A 25,731-nucleotide genomic window follows, 5' to 3' on the forward strand; every position below is an offset into this window, starting at 1 on the left:
GGACAGGCGACACCCTCCTATCCTCCCCTGACCTGCCCCGCCCCGCCCTGCCCCGCCCTGCCCCAAGCTCTAATCACGACCCTCCGCCATCTTTGTATAAAACCGCTTAGGAAGAGAAGGTTTCAACTGAATTAAGGCACGGGTATATATCTGTTTGTGAGCATTTGTTGCCCTGTGTAATTTGATGAAACGCATTGAATCACTAAATTACGCGATACAGGTATTTTGATAAACTAAAGAATAAACATCATGGGAGATAGACAAGTGACAAATTTCTTCACCGAGGCGTCCCCTTGCCATACACATGGATATTTGTAACAGGATAGTTTTAGCCGATGGAAATTATACATCCGGAAAAAAAAACACTGGCAAGGATTTCTACCCAAGTCACGGGCCCACCCAGACACCTTCGTAGGTGTTTTTACTTGAGGGTAGGTGGCGGCCAAGGTCATTAGAATTCTTTAGATTTTGGTGGCGGCGGCGACAGTTTTGCAAGGTAGGTAAGTAGCTCATTTAAACACGTGCAAGAGCTATCCATAGAACACGGCGATACGATTTTATAAGAAATTGAACTATCACAAGATAATATTCACGACCAAATTCAAGTTTGTCATGGTGACTCGATGTATGGCGGCACTTGGTATTGACGCGCAATAATTATAAAGGATGTGTTCGTCCGGCCTAGACAGTGTTGGGGCACTTGTAATAATTGCATTTTATCGGGTTTAGTTTTATTTGTAGGAGCCGAGTCTGTAAAATGTAAAACTTGTCCTGGCGTTGATCCAAAGTTAGGTGGAAATAGCTAGCTGTAGGTTCACAGTATTGCCATTAACTTTATATAACCCATAAGTATACGTGTCAACAGGCCCTTACCAGATGTGATTTTAGTTACTTGCAACAGAGCAGAAGTCAGGCATTTGGCAACTAATCTTACGCGGAGCTGACTGTAAAAATTGATGAACATGCAGTCATTGTGCTGACCTGCTGCTGACGCCAGGCGGGCAGTTGGTGGGAGACTTACTAGCAGGGTTACATGTCAGCGTTTGGAGGTATACTGGATGTTGGCTGTCGACGGCATTTGCCAATCGACAGTGATTTAGAATCAGTGAGATTGTCGTTAAAGTTATTACTTAGTAGATTTGGGTGGTGAGAGTTAACCACGTTGGGTGGGAGTTTGACTGGGTTGGATGGAGTGTGGTGGAAGAGTGTTGGTGTAGCGTTACCGGAAACTAGTGAAGACCTGGATTACTGGTCTTTTTTTCTTTGACACACAATACTTAACAACTTACGTTCATATGTTGAAGAAAAAATGCGATGTTGCATATACAGTATCTGATAGCCTCGAGTTGGTGAGGTGGTGGTCTAGTCAGTCGAGCTGGATAATATGTGGGATCAGGCATAGACTCTGCGGCTAGCTTGGCTTCAGGCTGCGGTTGGTTTTGTGATTTCATGATTGTCAAATTTCAGGTTATTTTTATTCCCTATATTAGTAAATGTTGATGTGATTAGTGAGGTTCACGAGGTGGTTGCGGGGTTTGAATTGCGATTATATACTACAGGCTTCTTCCTGAACATTCTCAGCCGATTTGCCGTAGATAACATTCTCAGAGATGGTTAGGTTAACTAGTAGCACAAGCTGGAAAGTTGCTTGGGTAAGTTTTGGAACAAGGTGCATATTACCGTTGTGGCAACTAATCATTTGGCGATGTAAAATATAGTCCATGATAGGAGTTTACTGCATAATGTTGTCTGGGAACGAAGTTAAGTGATCTCATCACCAGAAATGTCCATCATAATTGGGGTCCTTCATAAATTGATGAAAGTCGTGGGTGAAAAGTGCGCCTTTATAAAGTCAAGATCTCCGTCCTGGAGAAAGAAAAAACTTGGCCACAGGTTTGATGGGCTGGGTGTAGTGACCTCTCCTCCATACCCTGTCCCCTTCCTTACTTATCTACCTTTGTTCCACGAGCTAGTGGCAGACATGCTATTTATTTGTGCTTTAAAATAATGGGCAGTTCAATGAGTGGACATGATACTTATTAGTGATCAATTGACTAGATGATAATTTTGTTTTAAGGCGCGACTCGTTAATTAAACTGCTCACTCTAAAACGAAGCCATTTTCACTTAACGGATTATATTCATAACGCAAACTGGAAGTTAATATTCGTAGATGAACCCCGTTAACTTTAGAAGTAAAGGTTTGTTAATGGTGGTAGTGGCCTTGAGGTTGCGGTGTACAGTACAAGATTAGGGTTGATACAGGTTGGAATAGTTTGATTGAATTCGTGTTAACATATTTACGAAAACATGGTTAGCGTAATTACCAAAGATTGCGCTGTTGACTGACTGACTTTATATAAAAACAAGGTAAAGTTTATGTATACTGTACTTAAGCCCCGACATAAGATAAAGGGAAGCACTCTCGCAGTTTGCATTCTCATCTTACTGCGGTTCAACTGACTTCTCTAAGAGTTTTTACACTTTTGCAGAACAGTCATATTATAACATTGGTTCTCATATTGGCAAATCATTGTATTTAGGTAATTCTCTCACTAGCAGCTTAGCGTTACTCGCTTGTTCAGATTGGAATTAATTGATGTAGAAAGTATCGTACCGCACTGCCGGAGCTCCCGGCGGACCGTTGTTCCACTTGGTTTCCAGCAAAGTAATTTTTAAACGTCTTGACTGAAATGGCCGGACAAAATCAAGACGAGCTTATTTGCCTCCCAAATTTGAAACGGATTAGTTTGTCAACTATTTTCCTTGGCTAATTAATTAATTTTATCAGTCAGTGTGGGTGTGTGTGTGTGTGTGTGGTGTGTGTGTGTGTGGGGGGTGGTTAGTGAGCGTGGGAGTGAGTGACGCTACGCTGGGCACACACGGTTGGGAGCGAGCAAGGGTATGCGACGCCCCAGCCTCCATAAGATGAACAAGGTTGGCGTCAGTAACACTAGTCGTAATAGTGCTGTAACCATGTTGTGCATGTGCCTACTCAGATACCTTAAATTAATTTCTTTCGTTAAAACTCAGTGTTTCACGACGCAGACAGTTGCCTGTTGTGGGAACGTCTAACAGGAAGGCTTTCGTAGGTGTTGGTGCCAATGTCCAACAAACTTCTACGGTGGTCGTAAAGGAAACCTTGATGGTAGACTGTGGGGGAAAGTATAACTTTGAGGCTGAACGTTGCGGTCTGATAGTTGGACTAGTCGACTGTGCACGTTAGCCCATTGAGACACCAGCGATGGTGGCGTGAATGGATCATGACGTCACAAGGACCATCACACTACGGCAGTGATGCTCTGGTAGTTTGGGGTTTGTTCGAGGAGGTTTTGGTAGGAGAGGGGGGTTGTTGGGTTAGTTGTAGTGAGAAGCATCATGTAGGTTAATTTCGGTTGACGGGGATGGTGTTGTTGGGCAGGTTAAGGTTGGTTAGGGTGGTGGCGTGGAGGTGTTGGTTGATGGGTGGCGGAGCAGCAGGGTCCCACCCGCGTCCTGGCAGTTTTTTTTTTGTGGTCGCTCCTCTGGAATGTGTAGGGCGGTGGCCGTAGTAGTAGTGGGGGGAAAGAAGGGTGGGCGTGCGGACGGGGAGGTACATTATTTTTTTATCTGGAACTTTTATTTTTTAAACATTCTCTTCATGAAGTGGTAGGTATTGTTAATGGTTGAATAGTTTCCCTACAACACAATGTGGTGGAAAGCGTGTTGAAGACCGGGAGGGATGTGGGTGGGTGGGAGGGAGGGTTGGTGTGCATCCCAGGCGAGCGGTGGTGTGCGTGAGCCCCTGGCCTGCTGATTATTCACTTGGTGGCCTAACATCTGATCATGACTCACCGCTGTTGCTGCTGTCCTCTCGTCCCGTGCCTCGGCTGCACCACCTTACACACACCATCCACCACACTCGGCTGCCCCACCTTACACACACCATCCACCACACTCGGCTGTACCACCTTACACACACCATCCACCACACTCGGCTGCCCCACCTTACACACACCATCCACCACACTCGGCTGCTCCACCTTACACACAGGCGCTTGTGCTACAGCATGGTTGCGTTGTGATGAACTGGGTAAGGTACGCATTTGGGAGACCACATCCAAGCAAGCCCTTCATTATATACCACGAACCATTAAGAGTCGAACCAGTGTCATCCACGTGGGCTTTGTCTGGTCACTCAGGATAGGTAGATATCTCCTGTGTTATATTTGAAGAGGGTTGGGATGTGGTTATACTTCTGAAACTGGCTCACACAGCTCAGTTACGTTGCCTCCTCTCAAAGTCGCTCCTTGGACGTGACCAATGGACTGCTACTCCAGGACGGTAACCACGTCCACCAGATCCAGGTAGCTGGCATTTTCCCTTGTTACTGGGAGGTATTGGTGAGTAGGAATGGAGGTTTAATCGGTTCGTTTTGTTTAATTATGTAATGAAAGCCCTGCTCACCATCTATCGAGTGGGCTTAATTAGCTGCTACAATATAAAAGACGGCGCCTATATAATGACCCCTATACTGTATGTTATTAATGGTAGAAAATTGGCAGATCGTCTGTTACTTGATATGGGATGATTTTTTTCCTTGTATGGTAAAGCCCGAGACTATATGGTGTCAATGGTTTGTAAGCTTTTTCTAACACGTTTGGGAGTCGCATCTCGTCATAAATACACCTGTACCTGAATGGACGCCAAGTGAATTGTCGATGGGACACTGACCGGGGTCGCCAGATCCTCCATTGTTCTGGGTGTCTTAAATGTAGATGGTGGATGTTACTGTATTAGTTCACTTTTAGTTTAAAGTGTGCGCCATCATGCTTCCTCGCGGCAAACGGTTTATACCTCCACTAAGGTGTGGCGTCACATGGGGTGGGCAGTTTAAACAAATGATTTAGTTTACAATGTCAAGAGTTGGGTTGATCTTCAGTGTTTATTATATTATGACGATGACATTGGTCATTAGTGTTTGATGTACATTAGTTATGCTTAAGATCACTGTTCCATTATTCAATTGTCCTTCAAAACGGTTTCTAGAGCATTGTTATGAGGTTAAATAGCTTGGGCGGTGAAGGTGCTACTGTCCCCCCGGCTGCTTAACTGATGAGCAAATGAACTCGCAACCCTGGCCTGTTTTAACTGTCAGTCTTCTAGTGTTAAGAACAAGGTTACAAGGAATTACCTTGCCAGTTCATAATGTATGGAGTGAGGCAGGGTAGGAGGGATGAGAGGTTCATCAGTGAGTGAATATTTTCCTAAAATGCTGTGAACTGATCAGCTGCAGTGATTTAACGTGGATGGGGGTGGAAGGGGATCAGAAGTGTCCATTAGTGCGGGGGCTGGTTGGTTGGTTGGTGGTGTGAGGGATGAGTGGGAGTGCGGGTCGTAAAGATGTGGGGGAAGATAGAGTAAGGGAGCCAGGCGAGGGGTTGTGGCAGTCATTGTTGATTGTCGGAGGGAGGGAAGGTGGTCAAGTGGGGTCGCTGGGGAAATGGTTGCGTTGTGGGAGGGACCCAGGGAGGAAGGCCTCCTAGGCTTGGAAGTCGGGGGGTAAGACGACGACACTGGTTTAATAATAACAAGATAGTGTACTGTCTTGGTACAGAACTGTGGCCCTGATTCCCACATTGAAGTCCTAGATAATAGTGCATCTGAATTACCGACGCTGGAAGTATAATATCTGTTAGGCATTGTTATCTTGGAAATGTACCTTTGTCGGTGCGGAGGAAGAGATAAATTAAAACTAAATCTTGCAAAAAAAAACTAGGATTTGAGAAACGCTAACCTTGAACGGTGGTAGTGAAGAATATCGTGTCTGGGATAAAGATCAGTGGTGGAGGACAAGATCGTTTTTGCGTGGTAGCTAGTGCTTGTGTGAGGCGACCAACTTCAGCCAGCCCCTACTAAGACCCATGTTAAAAAATAGATTTTCATATGGACCGCATTTTTTTCAAGGTTTAGTGGCATCGCATGTAGTTGGTATTGGAGCTAGTCTTTGGGAGTATCCATGCTAGCTTAAACGAAAAGAAACTACAGCTATAAGTTATGAAAGTATTTAGCTTTAAAACCTGAACATAATTTCGTTAAGTACATACACCTTCGTCTCCCACGCTAGGATAAGCATACAGGATTACCGTCCACAGTGTAGAAAAAATGATGAAGGCTCGATAGCTGGTAGACTAGAGGGAGCAACTGTTGTAGAATAGTAGCTCTAGTCACGTTAGGATGAATTCTCCCCGGGGCTCTGTATCTCAACAACCTGAACAGTGTTGACCACGTCGATACAGTTGGTAGCGAGGGAGGGTTGACAGAAGGGAATTTGTCTTGCGTCGCGTATGAACCTAACCGCAGCCGCCGTCCCCCCCACCCGGCCCAAGGATACAAGCTCCTATGCAGAAGTCTTTATAGACGTGCATCAGGTGGTTCTTGTCTCGATACTAGAGCAGCCAATGCAGCTGTTTTACCCATGGGCGTCAGTAGTTCATTGATATAGGAAATGAAGTCAATATTGTCATGTTGAAATGGGGGGGGGTTGTACAGTAAAGCGATAGTTCACCATCCTCCCCGCATCCCAGGAAATTCTTCCGTAATGTAATTTGTTTACCAGGAACGGAATAGAATCGTTACCGTACCGGTATTTAAAGGGTAACTACTTGGTACTAATTATCTAAACTGCTTAAATTTCACGATTTTAATTGTGTAACAATTGTTGTTGCGGTATGTGTGGTGGGCGTTAAGTTAGTCAAGCTGAGTTATTTAAGAGTGCAGGCCGGTGGGGTGTCATTAGTATTTCTTACTTAGTTATATACAGCGTTACGGTAAGTCACTCCAGCACAGTATACTTAATCTGGCTGGTTACCGTTATCCTAATACACATATAGGACCCCGAATGACATTATTTGATCACAAGAGTACCCTGGGCGAGTGTGTGACAGTGGCATTATTCACTACGGTCACACAGCCACATTTGAAACCTTAGCCATCAGAGGGTCCACACTATCGCCTCCCCGGGTACCGCAAACTTAAAATTGACTTTATCCTCTGAATGTTGAGTAGCGAGCGTGGTGTTGGTTGGTAAAGAAGTTTAAAGTTGAGCTGGTTTTCTCCTAAACACCAAATGACTTGTAGAAGGAAGCTGGAGCTCGAAGATAAGGCATCTCTGCGTCACATAATTAAACTTCCTAACGCTAAAGTAAAGCAAATCCCCCAAGCTAGCCTTAGGGTGCTTTAATTTGGGTGAAATAAGCTAGGTGGCTACTCTACACTTGACAAAACATCTTTGAAGTGGTGTAAAGAAACTTGTCACGTGTAGCGGGTAAGACAATGCGGTGGCGAGATGGCGGGGTGTAACAGGTGGGTTTATAGATCTTGTGGGTGGTGCTCACGCCTGGCTGTTCCTCCCACCCTCATTTTCCTTCGCGGCGTGTTATCGATGGTTTGGCGGACCAAGAGAAAGGTAGGGTAGGGATAACCAGAAACTGACTGTGCTCTGGATGTACGCTTGTGATAACTCGTTACTCAATACTGGAGCTCGCTTACTGAATTGACCGTTTTTAGTGTTGTGTATTATCAGGCGAGAAGGCGGTTAATGACGAAGTGTTATGGTTCGCCTGAAGGTAGTGTCGGCCTCCATACAGTGGATCCTAGCGCTTGTCATCCACCCAAGTGTTCCACCTCAGGCACTACAGTGCTTATGCGGGCTCTTTACACTTGCTGACATCCTCTTCGTTAGCTCATCTCGCCTATTTAAATATTTCGGGTAATTTTCTCTGAAATTAAGTCAGAATTTTGTCAGGACTCGTTACTCCTTACCGGTTGCTCCTCGATAAATAGAATGTGTAATGTAGCGAGTTGCTTTCAGTGACTAGCAATTGTTTACAACATTACCCAGTATGATACAGTATAGTACTGTAGATGTCTTAAGACCAGGGATTGAGTAGCACCCGAGTTTTATTCGCGAAACGTCTTGTACTCAGTTTAATTTGCATGTTATTTATTGAATGAATTTCCCCCTATTGTCCTTTTCCTTTTTTCTCGTTCCCCTTCCCCCCTTCACTTCCTCCCCCACTCACCCAGCATTTGTACTCTGGCGCCACAATAATTATAATACTCACTTAATTACCTGACGTTTGTACACTGGGATGCAACATTATTACCGGTGAGTGGAATGTTTGCCCTTGGCTCTGAAGCCCTATTGCCGAGGCGCTTGCCCGAGGTTTTTCTTATAACAAATTAAAAAAAATCGCCTTAGTTGTAGTAATGGTTTAAAACCTGTGTAAGCCTAACCAATTTTGTTACACTACATTTTTAAAACGCACTATGCCGGTTTTACTGTAAAACATTTGTAGCGAGGGGGTGAGCCTCGTATGTTAAGGGCGGTGTCGCTAGTGGGCCTTATCGGCCACTTGCCTGAGCCCCCCCTCCCACTACCACCACCCGTGTCCACGTTGGCAAGGAGTCAAACTACGGAAGTTTATCCCGAGCCCATGATCCTACTGCAATACTTGCCTCTATCCCATATCTGAAAAATGTTGGTTTGTGTAAAGTTGACAGTATACAATACCGGTGGTGTTTTTGTGAGGAAATGGCTTAAATAATCGCAGGAGTTTTGGTTGGATCTGCTTGTGGTGCAAGTTAGGTGGTTTCCTGTTATCATGGAGAGTGTAGCTGGTATGTTGTAGTGGAATATGACCCCTGGAGCGCCTGTATTGAAGATACGGGATAGCTTAATGGAGACCACACTCACTCTGCGTGAGTATTAAATGCCAATATTTCTTGATTATGTTGAAATGTCAGTTTTGCTAAGCTTACTTCACCCAGTGTAGATGTGAGCGGAGTTTCATATCTAGTGATGGCGTAGTAAGGGAAGCCTTTGATCCACCATAACGCTAATACCGCTGGTCAGAGTTTGTTTGGAATGGTGCTTGTATAGACATGACAATATAGTGGCTTACACTAGTGTTCACTTATTAATACTGTACTAGATTGAACGTTGCCATTTGAATCTCGTAGGAACAGCTTCCTGTTAAGCATTTCTGGTTTGGATAGATTGATACTTTGGGGACGTGGATCATGTTTCCGTAGACGGGACTACATTGCCTGCGGTCTTGCCTTCACGGTCTTCGCCAACCCTCTCCCCCACCTCCCGTATCCATCTTCATTCCCACCACCACCCTCCTTCCTCTCCCGTCGAGTCTATTGAATGTGCGGCACCATGAGTATACCTGTATCAAGCGTGCAATATCGATGGTATAATACTATAGCTGACAACTAAATACTGTAATTATTGGCGTATATTTTGGCTTCACTGGGAGTCTCGCAACTATAGCGTGTAAAGGTGGTTTTATCTCTAGACCATGGTGCAGTAATGTACCTTATTAAACATGGTGGGGTTTATATAGCAGAACTGGTGTGGTTTGGACGACCTGTGGGCTTGAGCTTAGTTCAAACAAAGCCTTTGTCCCAACGCACGGGACACAGCCTGGCTCAGCCCTTGGTTTTCGGTCAGTCCCGCGAAACAGTCGGTAGTAGGACTTAAGGTATTGTTAACCAGCCGTAAATTCATTTGGTGAAATTTAAGTTGAATTGGACTTAGCATATTTTTAAATTAAATGTACTGTATAGCTATTTTGGGAAGGGGATTTCCACGACCACTGTTTCATTTAAAGTTACCTTGAAGGACATAATTAGTATCACGAGTGAGAGCATCCACTCGTTTTTTTTTCAGTATTTACTCCAAAAATATTGAAGGTAAAAATAGGAAAATCTGGCAAGACGTGTGCTGAAGGACGGGAGAGGTGTATCCCTTGCCACCTTCTTGGACCTCGTGAGACTTATCTCGCCCAGCGCCTTGGTTCGAGTGATTATTTATTTTCTAGTCTAGACAATATAATAGAGTATTGCAAGTTTCTAGGCATTGTATGAAGCTGTATTGCTCGGATGAACTTTATTTCAATGTTTTGAAAAAAAGTTGTTACCCTCTATCGCGCTTCCTTTTGTGAGATGAGGGTCCAGTTGATGGTAACGCAGCTGTGGTGTGGGCAGCGGCAGTATGGAGAACAATATCGATTGCAGTCGTAAATGCACACACATTTAGAGGATCACAATGGCGGTAGGGATGCTCTTGAATTTCAGGTGTACAAGTTGGGAGAGGAGGCTTGTCTCAGGCACTACGGTGACACGTTTTTCCTAGTATTGTAACCTCGACCCGCTGTGGTTGTTGATGTTAACGCCTGCGCACTTTGTGTTATGTAAATTATAAATAGTATTAAGAATAAAGACTTGGGTAACAAGTGTAGTAGTTATAATTCAAAGCAGCTCTTTAAAAGATTGACAGCTTGGTTACGAAGTGTCCTTCAGCAAGGAGCAGATGGTTAGTGCCTGTTGCTGGGAACCACCTGTGGCCTCACCACCTGGCAGCTCCCGCTAGTGGCCTTAACGTAGGCTTCCTAACTTGAGCGTCCGTTGTCACTTTGCACCAATCATGCATGCATCAACCTCCATCTTTCAGATCTCAAAACCACGAAGTAAATATACCAAATGCGACTTAACTATTATAGAATAAAATTTTAAGAACTGTTTTTTTTACCGAAGTAATTTAGTAAATGTATTAATGAGAATAGCTTGGAAGTTGTGTGCTTGTGTGGGGGAGGTGGGAGTGTATGTGGAGCGCGGGAGTGAGAGGGGTTGCTGCTATTGATCCTGTCTGGGCCACGTCTGGTGGGAGCTGCTTACACCGGAGCTGCCATCGCTGCTGCTGCTGCCGCCGCCGCCGCCGGGATGCTGCTACCGCCTCCTGCCACCCACACCACACCTTCACCTTTGTTCCTTCTTTAGTTTTAAGTTATAATATGCCATTTTATTTTCAGGATTCAATTTAATAGCTTATTTAGCATGGACATTTTCTTGACTTTCAGGGTAGTGAAGCATTTCTTCTCCAACAATCCTGATTTAGTGATTCAGGGATTTAAGTTCGATCTGAAGCAGGTGACCGGGCGATCTCTACCTGCAGTCATCCTTAACTTCCTCTTTAAGCGTAAACTTAAAGCGGTGGGTGTTGCCATGAGCATAAAATGGACTGGTGCAGTGACCCCTTCGCAACTTTTTTAACTTTCCAAATTCCTGTTTTAACAAGGAGTAGTCTTCGGCACTGGTGATTTTTCACTTATTTCTTGAACATTTTTTCCCATTGGGATATACCACCTGCTTTGCTACTGACACGTTTTCTGATGGTATTGGGTTAGACATAATTTGCATGTTTTAATAGGGTTCCCATTAACATTCTCCAAAACAAACTAACCCTGCATCTGTAATGGTGTCATGACTTTGGTATTGGGTATTCTTCACAAAGGGTGGTGAAGTCGTGGCGGTCCCGATGCCCTGGTGATTGGGTTAGGGCAGCCAAGCTCAATCTCCAACAGGCCCTCAACATCCGCATTCCCAATGCAGTCCTCATCTTTGCCTTCAAGCTGCGTTACCGCCAGGTCAGCGCAAGTTTCCACTGGTCAAAACATTGGTTTATCAATGGGTTATTATAACCTCCCAGTTGCTTCAGTACTTGTTGCCTTAAGAGCAATAGGGAGTTATGATTGCCTTGTCACATCTTAATGGTAACCTAACACCTGTAGCTTAGCACTAATGTTTAGTAACTATTCTTTACTGCTTTTCACCTTCTTGCTGCTGCTGCTGCTAATACTTCTGTCGATGCTGCTGCTCCTGTTGTTACTGCTATTTAAATAATTTTCACCTTTAGAAGTGTCCTTGTACAGGCAACAAACCTGCAGGATCCTTCGTGCAGTCTCGCACATCCATGGTCTGTTTTAGTGGGCACAGCTTTCTGTAAAATTTTAATTTTACAAATCTAGAGGTTTCGGATTGGTTTGTTTACAAACCGATGAAAAACTCAGATTGGTTATTTTGCCGTTACCACATTTGTAGTGCCTAGTATCAACCTGGCAGTGCCACCTTTACAAACCAGCATGTTGCATGGGTGTCCTTTTTCTTGTAGGGTGGTTAAGTCCTGGCGCACCAAGAATCCCGATGGCATGCTCGGTGCCTACAAGATGGACTTGCAGCGGATCACTGAAAAGAGGTGGCCCAAGCTTGTCCTTGAATTCATCTTCAAGCTAAAGTTCAGGAGGGTAAGCTGCCACTGCCACCTCCTCCTTGCCTTGCTACTTTGTTGTGCCCCCCACCCCTCACCAACGTTACTGCCCAGTCTATTCTAGTTTGTCCAGTAGAGTTCCCCAACCAAATACCTAAGTTGATTTACTCTGGATTATGACTTACACTAAGATTTTATTACAAAGTTTGATAGAGGCTCTTAAATGTCAAGCAATATATTCTATATTAACTTGGAATCTTAAAGAAAAGAAATAGCTGCTATTATACACTAAATATTGTCTAATATTACTTAAATTTATCAGGCTGCCAAGAAGGTTCGTGCTCATGGTATCGGAGTCCACAAACCAGAGGAGATTGAAGAGTTTGGTCATAACGACTTGACAGTTCTTTCAGACCTTCTAGGAGATAAGCCATTCTTCTTTGGTGATACTCCCACTTCGGTAAGATTTTTCTGTGTTTGGAATGGTGTCGGGCTGTTTGTTGTCATCTGTACTTTCGAACCTTGTAACAGTTTCCATATTATTCCTCTAAACAAAACTCAGATTTTAGCCAGAAGAGTGGAGGTTTTTCTTGTGGGAGGGTGTTAGATGTGTAGATTAAAGATTGGAGTATGAAAGGGCATGAAAAATTTATTGGGAGGCAAAGCAAACTGTTTATTCAGGTACTGTAGTAGATAATGTTTGTTGAAAATATCTTGGGGCATTCTTGATGTGAAAGAGTATACTGTAGTGGGAATGATGATGAAACCAATTGACAAGACCTGGGCAATTATTTTCAATCTAGGATATACTGTACAGATAAACAGGAATAACTTTTTAGTAATGCAGTTTCTTCTCAGTGTGGCTATTTAGCATACTTTTTATATTCTTTGAGGGGTGGATGAAGCAATACTAAATCTCGACAGTATTATCCCTCTGAATTTGACTTGACACTTGAGTGGGTTATTTAGGAGAAAATTTAGTCCACCCTCTATGTTGGACCGAGATATACTCAATCCTCAAAGGATAGGTTGTAGAAAATGAGTCAAAAATTAAATTGATCGTTTTATAAAAGTATATTACTAATAAAACATCTTAAAATACTGCAGTGAACTTTCCTGAAATTCTGTAACTTGATTGATTTGATTAGTACTAGACAAGTTAATTTGTTCCCCCTGCTTGTCTGATGTGATTTAAATATGTACAGTAGAGGACGTGTGAAGGGATAAATAGGAGTGTCTGAGAAATATAGCAGTGTTGTGATGAAATGTGAAATTAATTGAATATAAATGTCAGAATATTTTGGGAGGTGGGTTATAGTGTGGGGTACATATAATACTGTATATGCACCAGGGAAGAACAAAGCAAAGGGTTTTGGTAAGAGCCGACTAACTGTATTGATGATTTAACACGATAAATTTAAATGCTTAAGTTTGGATATGGAGCAGATGGTAGGAAAATTTAGTGCCAAGATAGAATGGAATTGCAAATTGACAGAAATGTGCCAACAGGGTTGGTGAGAATTGTGATGCAGAAATAAATGAGTGAAGTTAATGGGGAATATTTAGTACAGAAATGTTGGAGATTGAAGTTGGGGATTGTAGTACAGTACTGTATAAAATGAGTTGAGAGTTGTTGGGGAATATGTGGAGTAAAATTGTTGAGTGGAAATATTTGGTTGAAAGAAATGGGAGATTGATAATGAAGATAGTTTGGTTAGACTTGGTGGATTGAAAAATTAAATTTAAATTTGGTGGATTGTACAACAAAGAGTAGCACACTGGTGGGAGGTTAATAATGAATTAAAGGACTGGGTGAATGATTCAAAGCACTGAAGGAAGGGGATGTAGCTCGGATTGAAAGGAGTGGGGAGTGTAGAAGATTATGTGTAAGGAAAATAGAGGGAGGAGAGACTTGCAGTGCTTAAGGATGTATAAGTAATTGAAAAAGTGATGACAGAGTGGAGTGAAGAAGGTCTTAAGAAAAATTGTGGGAACTAATTATGGTGAGAACTACAATAACTTGCACTTGAGAATGAATGAATATTAGTTGATAAGTAAAGGAATTTAAGTTTGAACTGCTTTGCAAAAAGACGAAGGTACAGTTGCAGACCCTAACTCGTCTGGTGTGGTTCCATTTCATCTCATTTGGGGTCGATGCTCCATTTGGGGAGGAATCAAATTTTTTCCCCTGGCTGTAGGTAGAATTACTGAAATGTTAAAGGCAAGGGTTCTCAACCTCTTCGGCCATTTACTTCATAACGTTGGCATGACCAGTCATTTACCCCCACACCCCATAAATGAGCGTAATAAGCTATTTAAGGAAATGGGTTGGACCATACAAATGTCTGAAGTGATTGATAATTAATTTTATTCATGTTTGTTCATGCTGGACTTGAATAAGAATTTGGGACTAAAGGTGCAGCCACACTAGCTACATTTCCTCCCAACATGTGATCAAGAGGAAGAGATGCTGGTCAAGAGCATCCGCACCCTCCCAGTCAGAACCCCGTGCCTCATTTAGTCTTGTGGATCACACATGTTGCCAAATGTATGCTAGTGTGGCCGTACCCTAAGACTCAAACTTCCCTTCTATGTGTGTGTAGAACTACATAAGACTGCCCGGAGCAGTGTATGTTCATTAATGATTTTTAAAGTCCACTGTTTAAAAAATCAGCAAGGTGAGAAACATTTTGAGATCTATACTATAGAAGGGTTAAGTATATTAGATTATAGTACATTTTTCTTTTGTCAGTGAAGTCTCTTGTCCCCAGTATTTTTTTTACAACCCTTTGTGGGTAAATTTACCCTAGGTTCCTCGTGTAAAAAGGTAAATGTGATGAAAATGAATGTAAAAATTGGAAGAACAAGTCTTTGAATTACCATGTTAGCAAGGGCAAAAGTGGGAGGATATGGAAGTGAAACGTTTTTGGATTGTTGTACTGTATTTGTAAAGAAAAAAAAAACTAAAGCATTTTGGGGAAGGATAAAGAATGCATGGGGCTGAATGAGAAAATATTAATGGTGTCCAGCATGTTTATGGAGATGTATGTTTTTGGAAAAAGGAAACTGGTTCTTGGTCAAATAAGGACTACAATAATGGTCCCCAACTTGTAGTTCAGTACCTGCAGATCCATATTATGGAGTCTGGAAGAGTTTATTAGAAAATTTCGAATTATTTGGGTTTTTTTAGTGTAATTAATGAAAATCTGTAACTTGATACTATATAATTTGAGAGAAGGGGGGGGGGTGAGGAACTGGGCATTTGTCCCAAGTCTGTCCTGTACAGGCTTCTCACTGGGGTAAATACACACGTCCTGCCCAAGAGTAAATGTAAAAAAAATGTCCTTCCCAAGAGTAAATGTAAAAAATATGTAACTGGTAAATTAGACGTGTGAACTGCCCATAATGGTACAGTATGATTTTTTCTTGAATGTAGATCCGAATTTTTGGCCGTTTTCATTGTTAGGTCACTAAGAAATAGTTTGGGTGCAAATAGTGATGAATGCTTGGATATAAAAATTTAAATTGGAGGCAAGTATGGGTTGCATGTACTGTAGCAGTCATAGTAGTCAGTACAAAGATAGTTGATAGTGAACATAACCATCTATACAGATAGTTTATAATGAATGTATAGTGATGATAATGCAAAGTTGACTGGGAAAACTATTAAATTGAATGGAAGTGATGTGCGAGTGAATTAATGTAATGAATAGAACAAGGGAAAGTAAATTGGAGAAAAAGGTGGCATGATCTAACCAAATAAGATGCAAAATATAAGTGAAAAATGGATTGTATTGGGTTTCATGGTGTACAAAAATTTGAATGTGTGGATTGATCAATAATTTTTATTTGGAAAAGGTTGTGGAAAGGGAATGCCATTGCAGCACTCATTTACAGCCATAAAGTGAATGAGTTTTTTTATCTTTAAGTTAAAAGATACAGGAACCTCTTGATTATGCAATAATTATGGTCTTGAAAATGGTCATGTAAATAAAAAAAAACTTGTAAATCAATATACAGTATACAGTATTGTGGAATTTATATGTAAACAAGACTACCCAATATTATTCCAGTGAAAACTACTATGTACAGAGTGACAGGAATATTTTCATAAGTTTGGCATTTGATCCATGTGCTCAACATTTGTTCCATTCTCTCCATAGTCGAACTTTGGGTACACGGGGTCTCCTTGATCTCTGCACTATCATGAATAGTCCGTAAAGTAGATTCACCAAGTTCAAGGACATGTGTAATATCCTTCAGTTCGTTCACCTCGCTCACAACACGGAGTACATCTTGATCTCATTGGTGATGGCTGTTTCTTGGCACCACTGGAACCAGGAAAACTTACTTTGGTGGCATGATGCAAGGGTCAAAACATGTGAAATATACAGTAATGTACACTATAAATTGTATTGACTTCATGAAGACTGCATGGTGGGAAGCTGTATACTCACACTGCACACATGTGCTAGTCTTGTAATGGACCTGGCAACGTGACACCACCACGTTGCTAGCCCCACTGATGATTGTTGATGATAGTTATTTCAAACCGAAGCCCACATAAATTAAAGTGTAAATGCTGCCGTGTGCATTTTCTAAAAATGGTGCAAATCAAACGGCTGTAAATAGGGAGGTACATGTAATGGATAAATGGTATTTAACTTCAATACCTGTATTTCGGATATAATGGAGGACAGAATGTGGTACTGTATACTGCAATAAGAATACTATATTCACCTACAAGAAGTTTCTCTTTTGTACAGAAAATATTTATGAAGCTATCCTATTCACAAAATATTTGTAATGTTTACTGGATTTAATAAAATGAATGCTGTACAGTACATAATATTAATTCTAGTACATATTTAGAAATTACCATAAATTTAGACTTGTTCATAAAACACAACTAATTACTAATTACAAAAAATATTATTTCAGCTTGATGTGGTTGCCTTTGCCAACCTTGCACAAGTTGCATTTATGGACAAAGAGGTAAGCTACTCCCTCCGTGACTGGATGACTGAAAACTGTGCCAACTTGGTAGAGTTTTGCAGTCGTGTTAAGGATCGTGCATTCCCTGACTGGGAAGAAATGTGCACAAACTTGGATCTTAATTCTCATATACCAAAGCCACCCCCAGAGGAGAAGGTGGAGGAACAAGCAGCAGAAAAGAAAGACGAGAAGACCAAGGAAGAGGACAAAAAGGACGAAAAGGAGAAGGACGATACGGAAAAGGAGAAGGCCCAGAAAGATGAGAAGGAGGGAGAGAAGGAAGATAACAAGAAGACGGAAGAGAAGGAGAAAGAAGAGGAGAAGAAGTAAAATCCTTGAATATTCAAAGTTGTTGAAAGCAGTCGAGAACCAAATCTATTTGTAATATATGTGATAAATGTTGTTTGAAGGCTTTTTTTTTTTCGCTTGATACACTTTGTATAGATCTTCTTGTTAGCGTGGAACACAAGCACCTCCCCGTGCCGACTTAGTCGTTAACGTTTCGGTGGCCACTATCAGAAATAAGCTCGTTCTTACCTTCATTATCTCTGGGAGAGTTCAAACAGTAAGGGCATGAAACATTGGATGGTCTCAACTGGTGATTTTCCAGTCGGACATGTATATTCACGTCTTTGTATTGGTTGGGCTTTCATGTTTTAGAGATCGGTTTTAGTCCCAGTTTTCCTTTGCCTTACCGTTTGAATTGGTACCAATTCTCATTGTAGAATTCTTTGGTCTCATTATGTGTACTGTAGTTCACAACCTGACTGCTCATTTTCACTGAAGGTAATGACAAGATTGAATTTATATTCAGAGTTAAGTTTAGGAGAGACAAAGTTGAAGGTTGGAACTGGTCGAGTCATATTATCTGTGTGGCTTACGTAGCTTGTAGGTTTATTCCATACGAGTTTTAGTTAAATAATGATTTTAAGAGCAGTATTATTCATGGAACATGAGTTTGTACCTTTTGCTACCATGACAATGAAATTTTCTTAATTCTCATTCTTTTTTATCACTTTTGTAATATTAGTTTGTACATTACTAGCTTTTAATATGGCATCTAGAACATTATGATAGTTTTTACACATGGAAGTTATTTTGTAATAAGGAAATACTCATTTTATAGGTTCTCTTTGATACCAGAGGGAAAAATTCCCACCGCTTTTTGTGATAGGAATGCTCATGAGCCAAGTCGGTAGTCTATCTGGGGTTTTTGCTCTGAAACACTGCCTGGCTGTAATTGGTAGATGAGCAGAGTAACCCATTCCAGTATGTATTATATGAAAGTAATTCAGAATCCTTCATTTAGGGTTTTGAGTCTATGGTTACTGACAGCCACCAGCAAGACAGTGGTGATGGGAAGGTATGAAAGCATAACTATGATTATCCATGACACAAGAACCTGAGATAGCCCAGACTTGGTATTAATCCTCAAAATCTGAATAATCCAAAGACAGCTTCACGGCACCAAAGTAGTCAATAGGGACCAGAGTGCCGCACAATCAAAATTATAATAAGGCACAAGGACTTTAGCAGAAAAGCTTTGAGAGTGCTGAGAAAGCGAAATATACATGGTATTTCTAAGGGATTAAGAATTTTATACTAAAGGAAGTTGCACAGTATTTTCGGTCAATAATTGTGCTGTGATAACCAAAACACCAGTTTTGTAAGAAGTGCTAAATAGAAGTAAGCCATTCATACAATGAACTTTGTAGCCTTGTGCTTAGTCCAAATTGTAAAGAATTTTTGCTCCAATTGCTAATGTTTGGCTAGATATTGCCCTAGAAGTCTTGCTAGACCCTTCAGAGTGTATGATACCATGTTTGTACCCTAGCTTTTGTACACTTGGTACCTTAAGGCTTCAGCATTCGTGTAGTAGGTGATATATCTGGCATTTCTATTATAGGCACATACACCATGGTTATCATGTATACACAGACGTATTTATGTTCCTCAATAAATGTATCCTTTTAGGGAAAGTTTGATTATTTATTCCTGGAAATGACCGAAGTAAATGAAAATTATGCTACAAACGTACTGAAGTACAAACTGCTACTATACTGCAATTGTTAATTTTAATTGGATTTCCTGTACAATTGCTAAAAACTATCTTTAGTGGGGGACTGACGAATTTCAGAAGGAACACATACTTCTGTATTGTTAAGGTTGTCCAAATTCTCGTCCGTTTAACATAATTTTTGTAGTCGTGTAAAAATTCTTCATCTGTATGAGATCATTTTTGTGAAGATAGTTTTTGTTTTATCTACCCCCCCCACTCTGTTCTTCGTGACTGATAAAGTGCCATATTGATAACCGTTAAGGGAAAATTATCCTTAATAAAATAAAACGAGTTATGTGGTGTTATAAATATCTGGAAATGAAACCTGACAGTTTGTACAAGACCTGTAGTGAATATAGTTTTAAATGTGTAGTTTTAAGTGTGTAGTGAAGATAGTTTCAAGTGTGTAGTAAAGATACTTTCAAGTATGTAGTGAGGATAGTTTTCAGTAGTAAAGGGTTGTTCAGTACACTACACGGTCGCTCGGGCAGTAGTGAGTGTTAAAAGTGGGAGTTCTTCTGGTTTGTGTACTGTCACCACCATTGATAATTATACGAGTACAGGTATGGCAGTGTGTGGGAGGAGAATGCAGATGAGAGATAGAGAAAACTGAAATACAGACAGACAGACCATCAAGTGAGGTAGACAGTGATGGAGGTACACTCGGAAATCATAATCTCTAGCCTACTTGGGTCGGTGCTGGAGGTTAGTACAGTGTCCTTTCTGTAACATTAAGCTTCGTCCTTAGTAGGTAAGATGTTTCATATAGAGGTTTCTCTCATTCGTCATTGTGAGCATCGTCCCAGAGCACATTGTTTCCATCAAAACCATGGTTCATCCTTATTTCCCGTCTTCCGTGTAACTATATCCATATGGCTAAGTGCTTACTTTTCATTTCTTTATTTACCATACATGCACTTAGAGCATCAAGATTGTTTTGTAGGCATGACTATTGGTTAATTGAAACCCCAAAAATATTTGTCACATTTATTATGCATAAACATTGTAAACATATCTGTGATTATTGTAGTATATAACATATTTAATGTCTGGACAGATTCCCAAGAGTTATGCATATTAATGCATAGATTTTGTAAGCATATTTATGTGAAGTGACGTAAAACCACATTTTTGGGGTTTCAATTAACCATTAGTCATACCTACAAAACAATCTTGATGCTCTAAGTGCATGTATATGTTAAGTAACGAGTAACTGATCCACAGTTAAACAACCGGGAAGTAAAATTGGAACCCTGATCTGACTGCACCACTGTAGGAAGGCCTACTTGAGTGAAGAAGTGGGTTAAGGCTTTGATAACATTCTTCGCTGTGATGCGGCGCAAGGGAATGGCTTCAGGATAACCGGTTGCACAATCAATAATGGTTAGCAAGAACTGATGACCACGAGGGGTCTTAGGTAAGGGACTGACACAATCTATGACCACCTTACTAAAGGGCACTACGATGACTGGGATAGGCTGCCGAGGGAAGGGTTTAACACTGGGGTTCGGTTGCCCCGCTACCTGACGATCATGGCAAATGCGACAGTAAGAGCTGATGTCTTTCTTCATCCTAGGCGCAAAGAACTGGGATAAAATTTTTGCATAGGTCTTTCTAACTCCTAAATGACCACCCAACCCCATCATGAGCTATACTAAGTACGTCCTGCCGCAAAGGTTTGGGAATAACAACTTGATGATGAACTAACCAAGGGTGATTGGCAGGAGAATTGGAGGGACAGAACTTCTGCATTAATACCCCAGACCTAATGTAGTAGCAATTTGATTCTTGCTCAGCTTCTGACTGTAACTGACCTATTTAGAAAACCTACTAGCTCAGGATCCCCTGCTTGTAGCTCAATAAATTTACTCTAGTGATGGGAGAGGAACCAAAACTAGTGACATCTGGGTTCCTATCTCCATCAGAACTACTCTGGAGGTTATCTGGTTGTGGGGAGTCCTCAAAAATTTCACTGAGACCAAGATCAGTATGGTCCGGCTGGATAAGATTATCCTCGGGCTTCTCACAGTCCTGGAGGGAAACTCCATCAACTTCACTAGTCTCTTCTACCTCTGTACTGCGGCTCATGCTATGGGTCACAGCACACGCAGGGAACAACCCTGGAAAGTCTACTTCTAACTGCATAGTATTATTCTCGGCAGTGGGACAAGATGAGACCATAACATTAGGGATATCATGTCCCCAACGAGGTCATTTCCTATCAATAGAGAGAGCCCTTCTACAGGTAAGCTATCTACTACTACTAACGTGACATAGCCTGACTTTATGGATGACCGCAGGTACACTTGGCAAAGGGGAATACGCGACCCACTGGTCAAACCGCTCACAAGCACCCAGCTACCAGTATAGCATGAATCCAGGAATGGAGCAGCAGCTTTTGTAACAAGAGATAAGGCTGAGCCTGTGTCTCTCAAGCGTTTAACAGAAGTGGGTTGACTGAATTGATCCAGAGCTAAGGAACCAGGGGAACAAAATGGTTCAAAGGTTGATACTATAGGAGAGGGGGAAGCATCCAGGGCAACAGTCTGACTAAGGGCAGTGACACAGGGCTCCAATTTCTTTTCTTTAACTTGAGCTAGTAAAGTTTTTCTTTACTGGTGAATTATACCACTATCTTGGTCCCTAAGAGAAAAGTTAGTGGTTGAGTGAAAAAAAAAACATACAGTACATACCGAGAAATTTTGAAGAACCAGTGAAGATATTGGAATTGCAAAAGAGTGGTGTATCAAACTGAATTTGCATGTCTGTTACTTTGGCAGTGGAAAGGGGGTGTAGGGTGGTCGGCTATGGTAATGAGAATTTTTTTCCCAATATCATTCCCCTCGGAGAATTAACCTGTTCCACTAAGCAATAGCACTGACAGCATCCTGGGTCCCCCTTATGAATATATGGGTATTAGCTTGTCAAAGGCTAATACACTTACTGTGACCCAGTTGCCAAAGTGAACTTCTTTGGCTCTGGGAAGAACTTCCTGTGTTTGGACACAACATGGAGGAGGATACTGCAGTTCTAACTCATCCTGTGTGTGCCATCCATTGAAGGTTTTAATGAGGGTGACCTCTCTCTCTCTCTCTCTCACTTAAAAGGACATTACTGTGGTTTTGCAGAATTTGTTTTTGTGTTGTTGCCTCCAACCCATAATTTTTAAGTGAAAATGAGTGAATCTAAGAAGAGGAAAGCTGAAGCAGTGTGTCGAACATTCAACAAGGAATGGACTTCTAAATATTTTCTTTTACCAACGTGGATGGAAAAGCGGTGTTTAATATGCAAAGAAAGTGTGGCAGTGCTAAAGAATTACAGCTTAAATTGCCATTTTGAAACCAAGCGCTACGTGATTGCTCACAGAATTGCCCAAAACAGCAAGCCATTCTCTGAAGGAGAATTTATAATGGAAGGTCTGGTTGATTCTGTCTATTTTATGGCCAGACAAGAAAAACCAGTTTGAGAAAGTTGTAGTGGATATTTCCCCAACAACTACAACTGCCGTTTGTCGCTGACTAGCCGATCCCTTGTCGAGTTCCCCAGCCAATGCCTCGTGGTCTGACAAAGCGCAGGTTGGCTATCAAGTCACGCCTACCTCCGCTATATAATCCGTGAACTCCTTTCTTCTTCTACCTGAGCCTTGCAACACGCAACATCTCCTCTGAGCACGCTTCTCACCAACCAGCTCTCTCTACTCCATGCTTCTAACCACGCAGCAACTTCCCAGCACCAAACTGCACTGTACATCCAATACAATATATATACAGAAAATGCATTGTGAATTTCCTTTCTCCAACCCATCCTGAGTGTGAGACATAACATCATGAAACCACAAATGGTGACCCCCGGAGAATCGCACTCACACAGGATGGAGGAGAAACAGATCACTCTCCCAGTCTTCAATCACAACATTGAAGACTGGCTTATCCACACGGAGGCAGCTCTCATCGGCTCTACAGCTTCAGACAAACAAAAGTACGTTGCCCTGGTCTGTTCCCTGCCCACAGAAGTCACCACGCAAGTATCAGAGACCATCACCAACCCTCCAACTGACAACAAATTCTCTGCACTACAGGATGCTCTGAAGACGCTATACCAGCAGCCTCACACCACTCTCCTACAAGACCTATCCTGTCTCCCTCGGCAACTCCACGCCTGCATGTCTCTGGGACGAGATGAGTAGACTGAACTCCCGCCACACGGACAGGGTTCCTGACACTATCCTGCGCCAGCTTCACACTCAGAAGCTCCCTGCAGAAGTTCGTCTTGTCCTCTCAGTATTGGACTATTCTACTACCTCGGCTACCTACGCAGCCACGGCAGACAGAGTATTCCACGAATACACTGCTGTGCGCCATGCTTCCGCGCACAACTCAGCGGCTAAACTTTCACTTTCCCCCGGTCTCGACAACCAGATCAGCGCTCCCCAGACGACCAAGACCTCATGCGGGACTTGCCACTGTCCCTACACCGCAGGTTGGACACCTAGGAGCAGCTCTGCTCCTCCAAGCCTGCAGTTGCTCCTGTTCCTGCCCCACGCACTACGTCCTACCAACCCCAACACACCCATCCTGCCTCAGACGCCGCCCCAAGCCCCCAGCACAGTGTATCTACCCCCTGTTGGTACCATCAACGTTTTGGTGCTAACGCTAGACGCTGTGAGGCTCCCTGCAACTACACGGCGAAGTGACATCAATGGAGACTGGTAGGCGCCATAACCTCCACCACTATCAAGCAGCACATCACACGCCTTACTTCTGACATTGACCATTTCACTCCTTTTGGCCGTCACGACCTACTACAAACACTATGACAGGCAGTTTCTGCATTCAAGGCTTTTGCCCCACGCCAGCCTTCCTGGCGCCCTGAACACATCCCTCCTGCTCTACTCAACGCCGAGTATGTTTTTGTCAGGCGCGATGCTCACCGCAACCCACTTCAACGCCCCTACGACGGACCCTTCCAGGGTGTTGCACGTTCAGCGAAGTTCCTGACGATCATCCGCTATGGCAGACATGACACTGTCAGCATAGATTGAGTGAAGCCGGCCACCTTACCGGTTGAACCCCCAGCCCAGCACTACCCCCAACAAACTACGCCTACACCAGCCTGCCCGCAGTTACCTCTTGCAGTAATATCCTGTCCACAACATTTCTGGGCACCTTCTTTTCATCCTCAGGTACCTACTGTTCCTGTCATGGACCCTGCTGCTGTCATGGACCCAGACAACCTAGCCGGTAACCCTGAGGATTTTGCTCCTGCGGCAGCAGCACAACAACCATTGCCTGTTCAACCTTCTCTAATTCACAACTCTCCTTCTCCCCCTGATTCTCCCACAGGTTCTGTATTACTAGACGGAGTCGTCACCCGTAGCGGCCGAGTCGTCCACACCCCTGCCCGCTATGTCTCTCATGTGGGATACAATCCTGCCGACAACAAGTCTCCTGCAGCGCTCGGAGGGGAGGGGGAGTATTGTAGTGGATACTCTCCCCTACAGCAGCCTAGCCGCATTCCATAGCAACGGAGTTCTGCCAAAGTCTAGTCTCCTAGAGTTGCGCCAAGTTTCTCTGACACGTCTAGACATGGGGGGTGACACCGGCAACTTGTACTTCCATTCCACGTCCGCTGGACGTGTATATAAGCTCCCATTCTCGCCGTGTAGAGGCATTCAACCTGGAGGCCAGCAACACGCAACACCTCATCTAACGAAGCTCCTGCACAGCAACTCCCTTCAGCACACTACTCACCCAACAGGACCTCTGAGAAAGCTTCTCACCACACGGCATCTCCCTAGCACTGCACTGTACTTAAAATATATAAAGAAAACGCATTGTGAGTTTCTCTCCTACCTCGTCCTGAGTGTGAGCTATCTACTGGCCACATTTCAGTATGCCACACTACCACCATGGTTCTTACTGAAGAACCCAAGGTAATATATTTCCTTAAGTAGGCAATTACAGTACAGTTATCATTTGTTGCAAAATAAATACAGTAATGTTTAACTTTGATACATTATCCTGAGACATCTACAGTTGGATATCAATTATGCACCGACTATAACTGTACATGGATATATAAGTTGTTTTTGTTGAATAATCTGGTGTAATCGCACAATATTATGTAAGGTCCAATGGGCTTTATGTGTTTTGCTTTTCAGCTGCATGGCGACATCACCGAAGCAAAGAATAAAAATATATAACGTTGAGTGTGCCATCCTCCTATAGTCTCAGAATTCTTTATATAACCAACCAAGGTCCATTCTTTTTTCATTAAATCGTCCCTCTTCGGTTTCAAGCAGAGGAGTTCTTTGTACTGTTACCTCTGCACTACCATGTAATTTGGACTAATGAATACTGTCCGTTTTGAAATTATATTATTCCTAATACCGTAACTATTTGCTTTTCTGAAAAATTCCTACCTTTTCATGTTCTCTTTGGAAAGTTTGCAGCCCATGACTTTTCCAGCATGGTGTAATGCATTTTCAAGAATGCTTGATTTGTTACCAAAGAATACTTAAGGTTAAGTAAAACAAAGAAACCTTCTATAAATCTATATTGACGACTTATTCTTCACTTGTAATA

At 42.5% G+C, this 25,731-nt stretch overlaps 1 protein-coding gene across 1 annotated transcript in view; it reads left to right on the plus strand.

Annotated features, from left to right (window-relative positions):
- The window catches only part of LOC121869190 (failed axon connections-like), a 34,443-nt gene extending 15,382 nt beyond the window's left edge, over positions 1 to 19,061 (plus strand). Inside the window, 3 exon segments of the mRNA XM_042370421.1 lie at positions 11,998 to 12,130; positions 12,416 to 12,553; positions 17,035 to 19,061. Coding sequence (XP_042226355.1) covers positions 11,998 to 12,130; positions 12,416 to 12,553; positions 17,035 to 17,418 — 655 coding nt within the window. The 3' untranslated portion in view covers positions 17,419 to 19,061.
- The last annotated feature ends 6,670 nt before the right edge of the window (positions 19,062 to 25,731 follow it).

The sequence above is a fragment of the Homarus americanus genome, unplaced genomic scaffold, assembly GCF_018991925.1.
Source record: "Homarus americanus isolate GMGI-L3 unplaced genomic scaffold, GMGI_Hamer_2.0 scaffold25467, whole genome shotgun sequence".
Classification (NCBI taxonomy): domain Eukaryota; kingdom Metazoa; phylum Arthropoda; class Malacostraca; order Decapoda; family Nephropidae; genus Homarus; species Homarus americanus.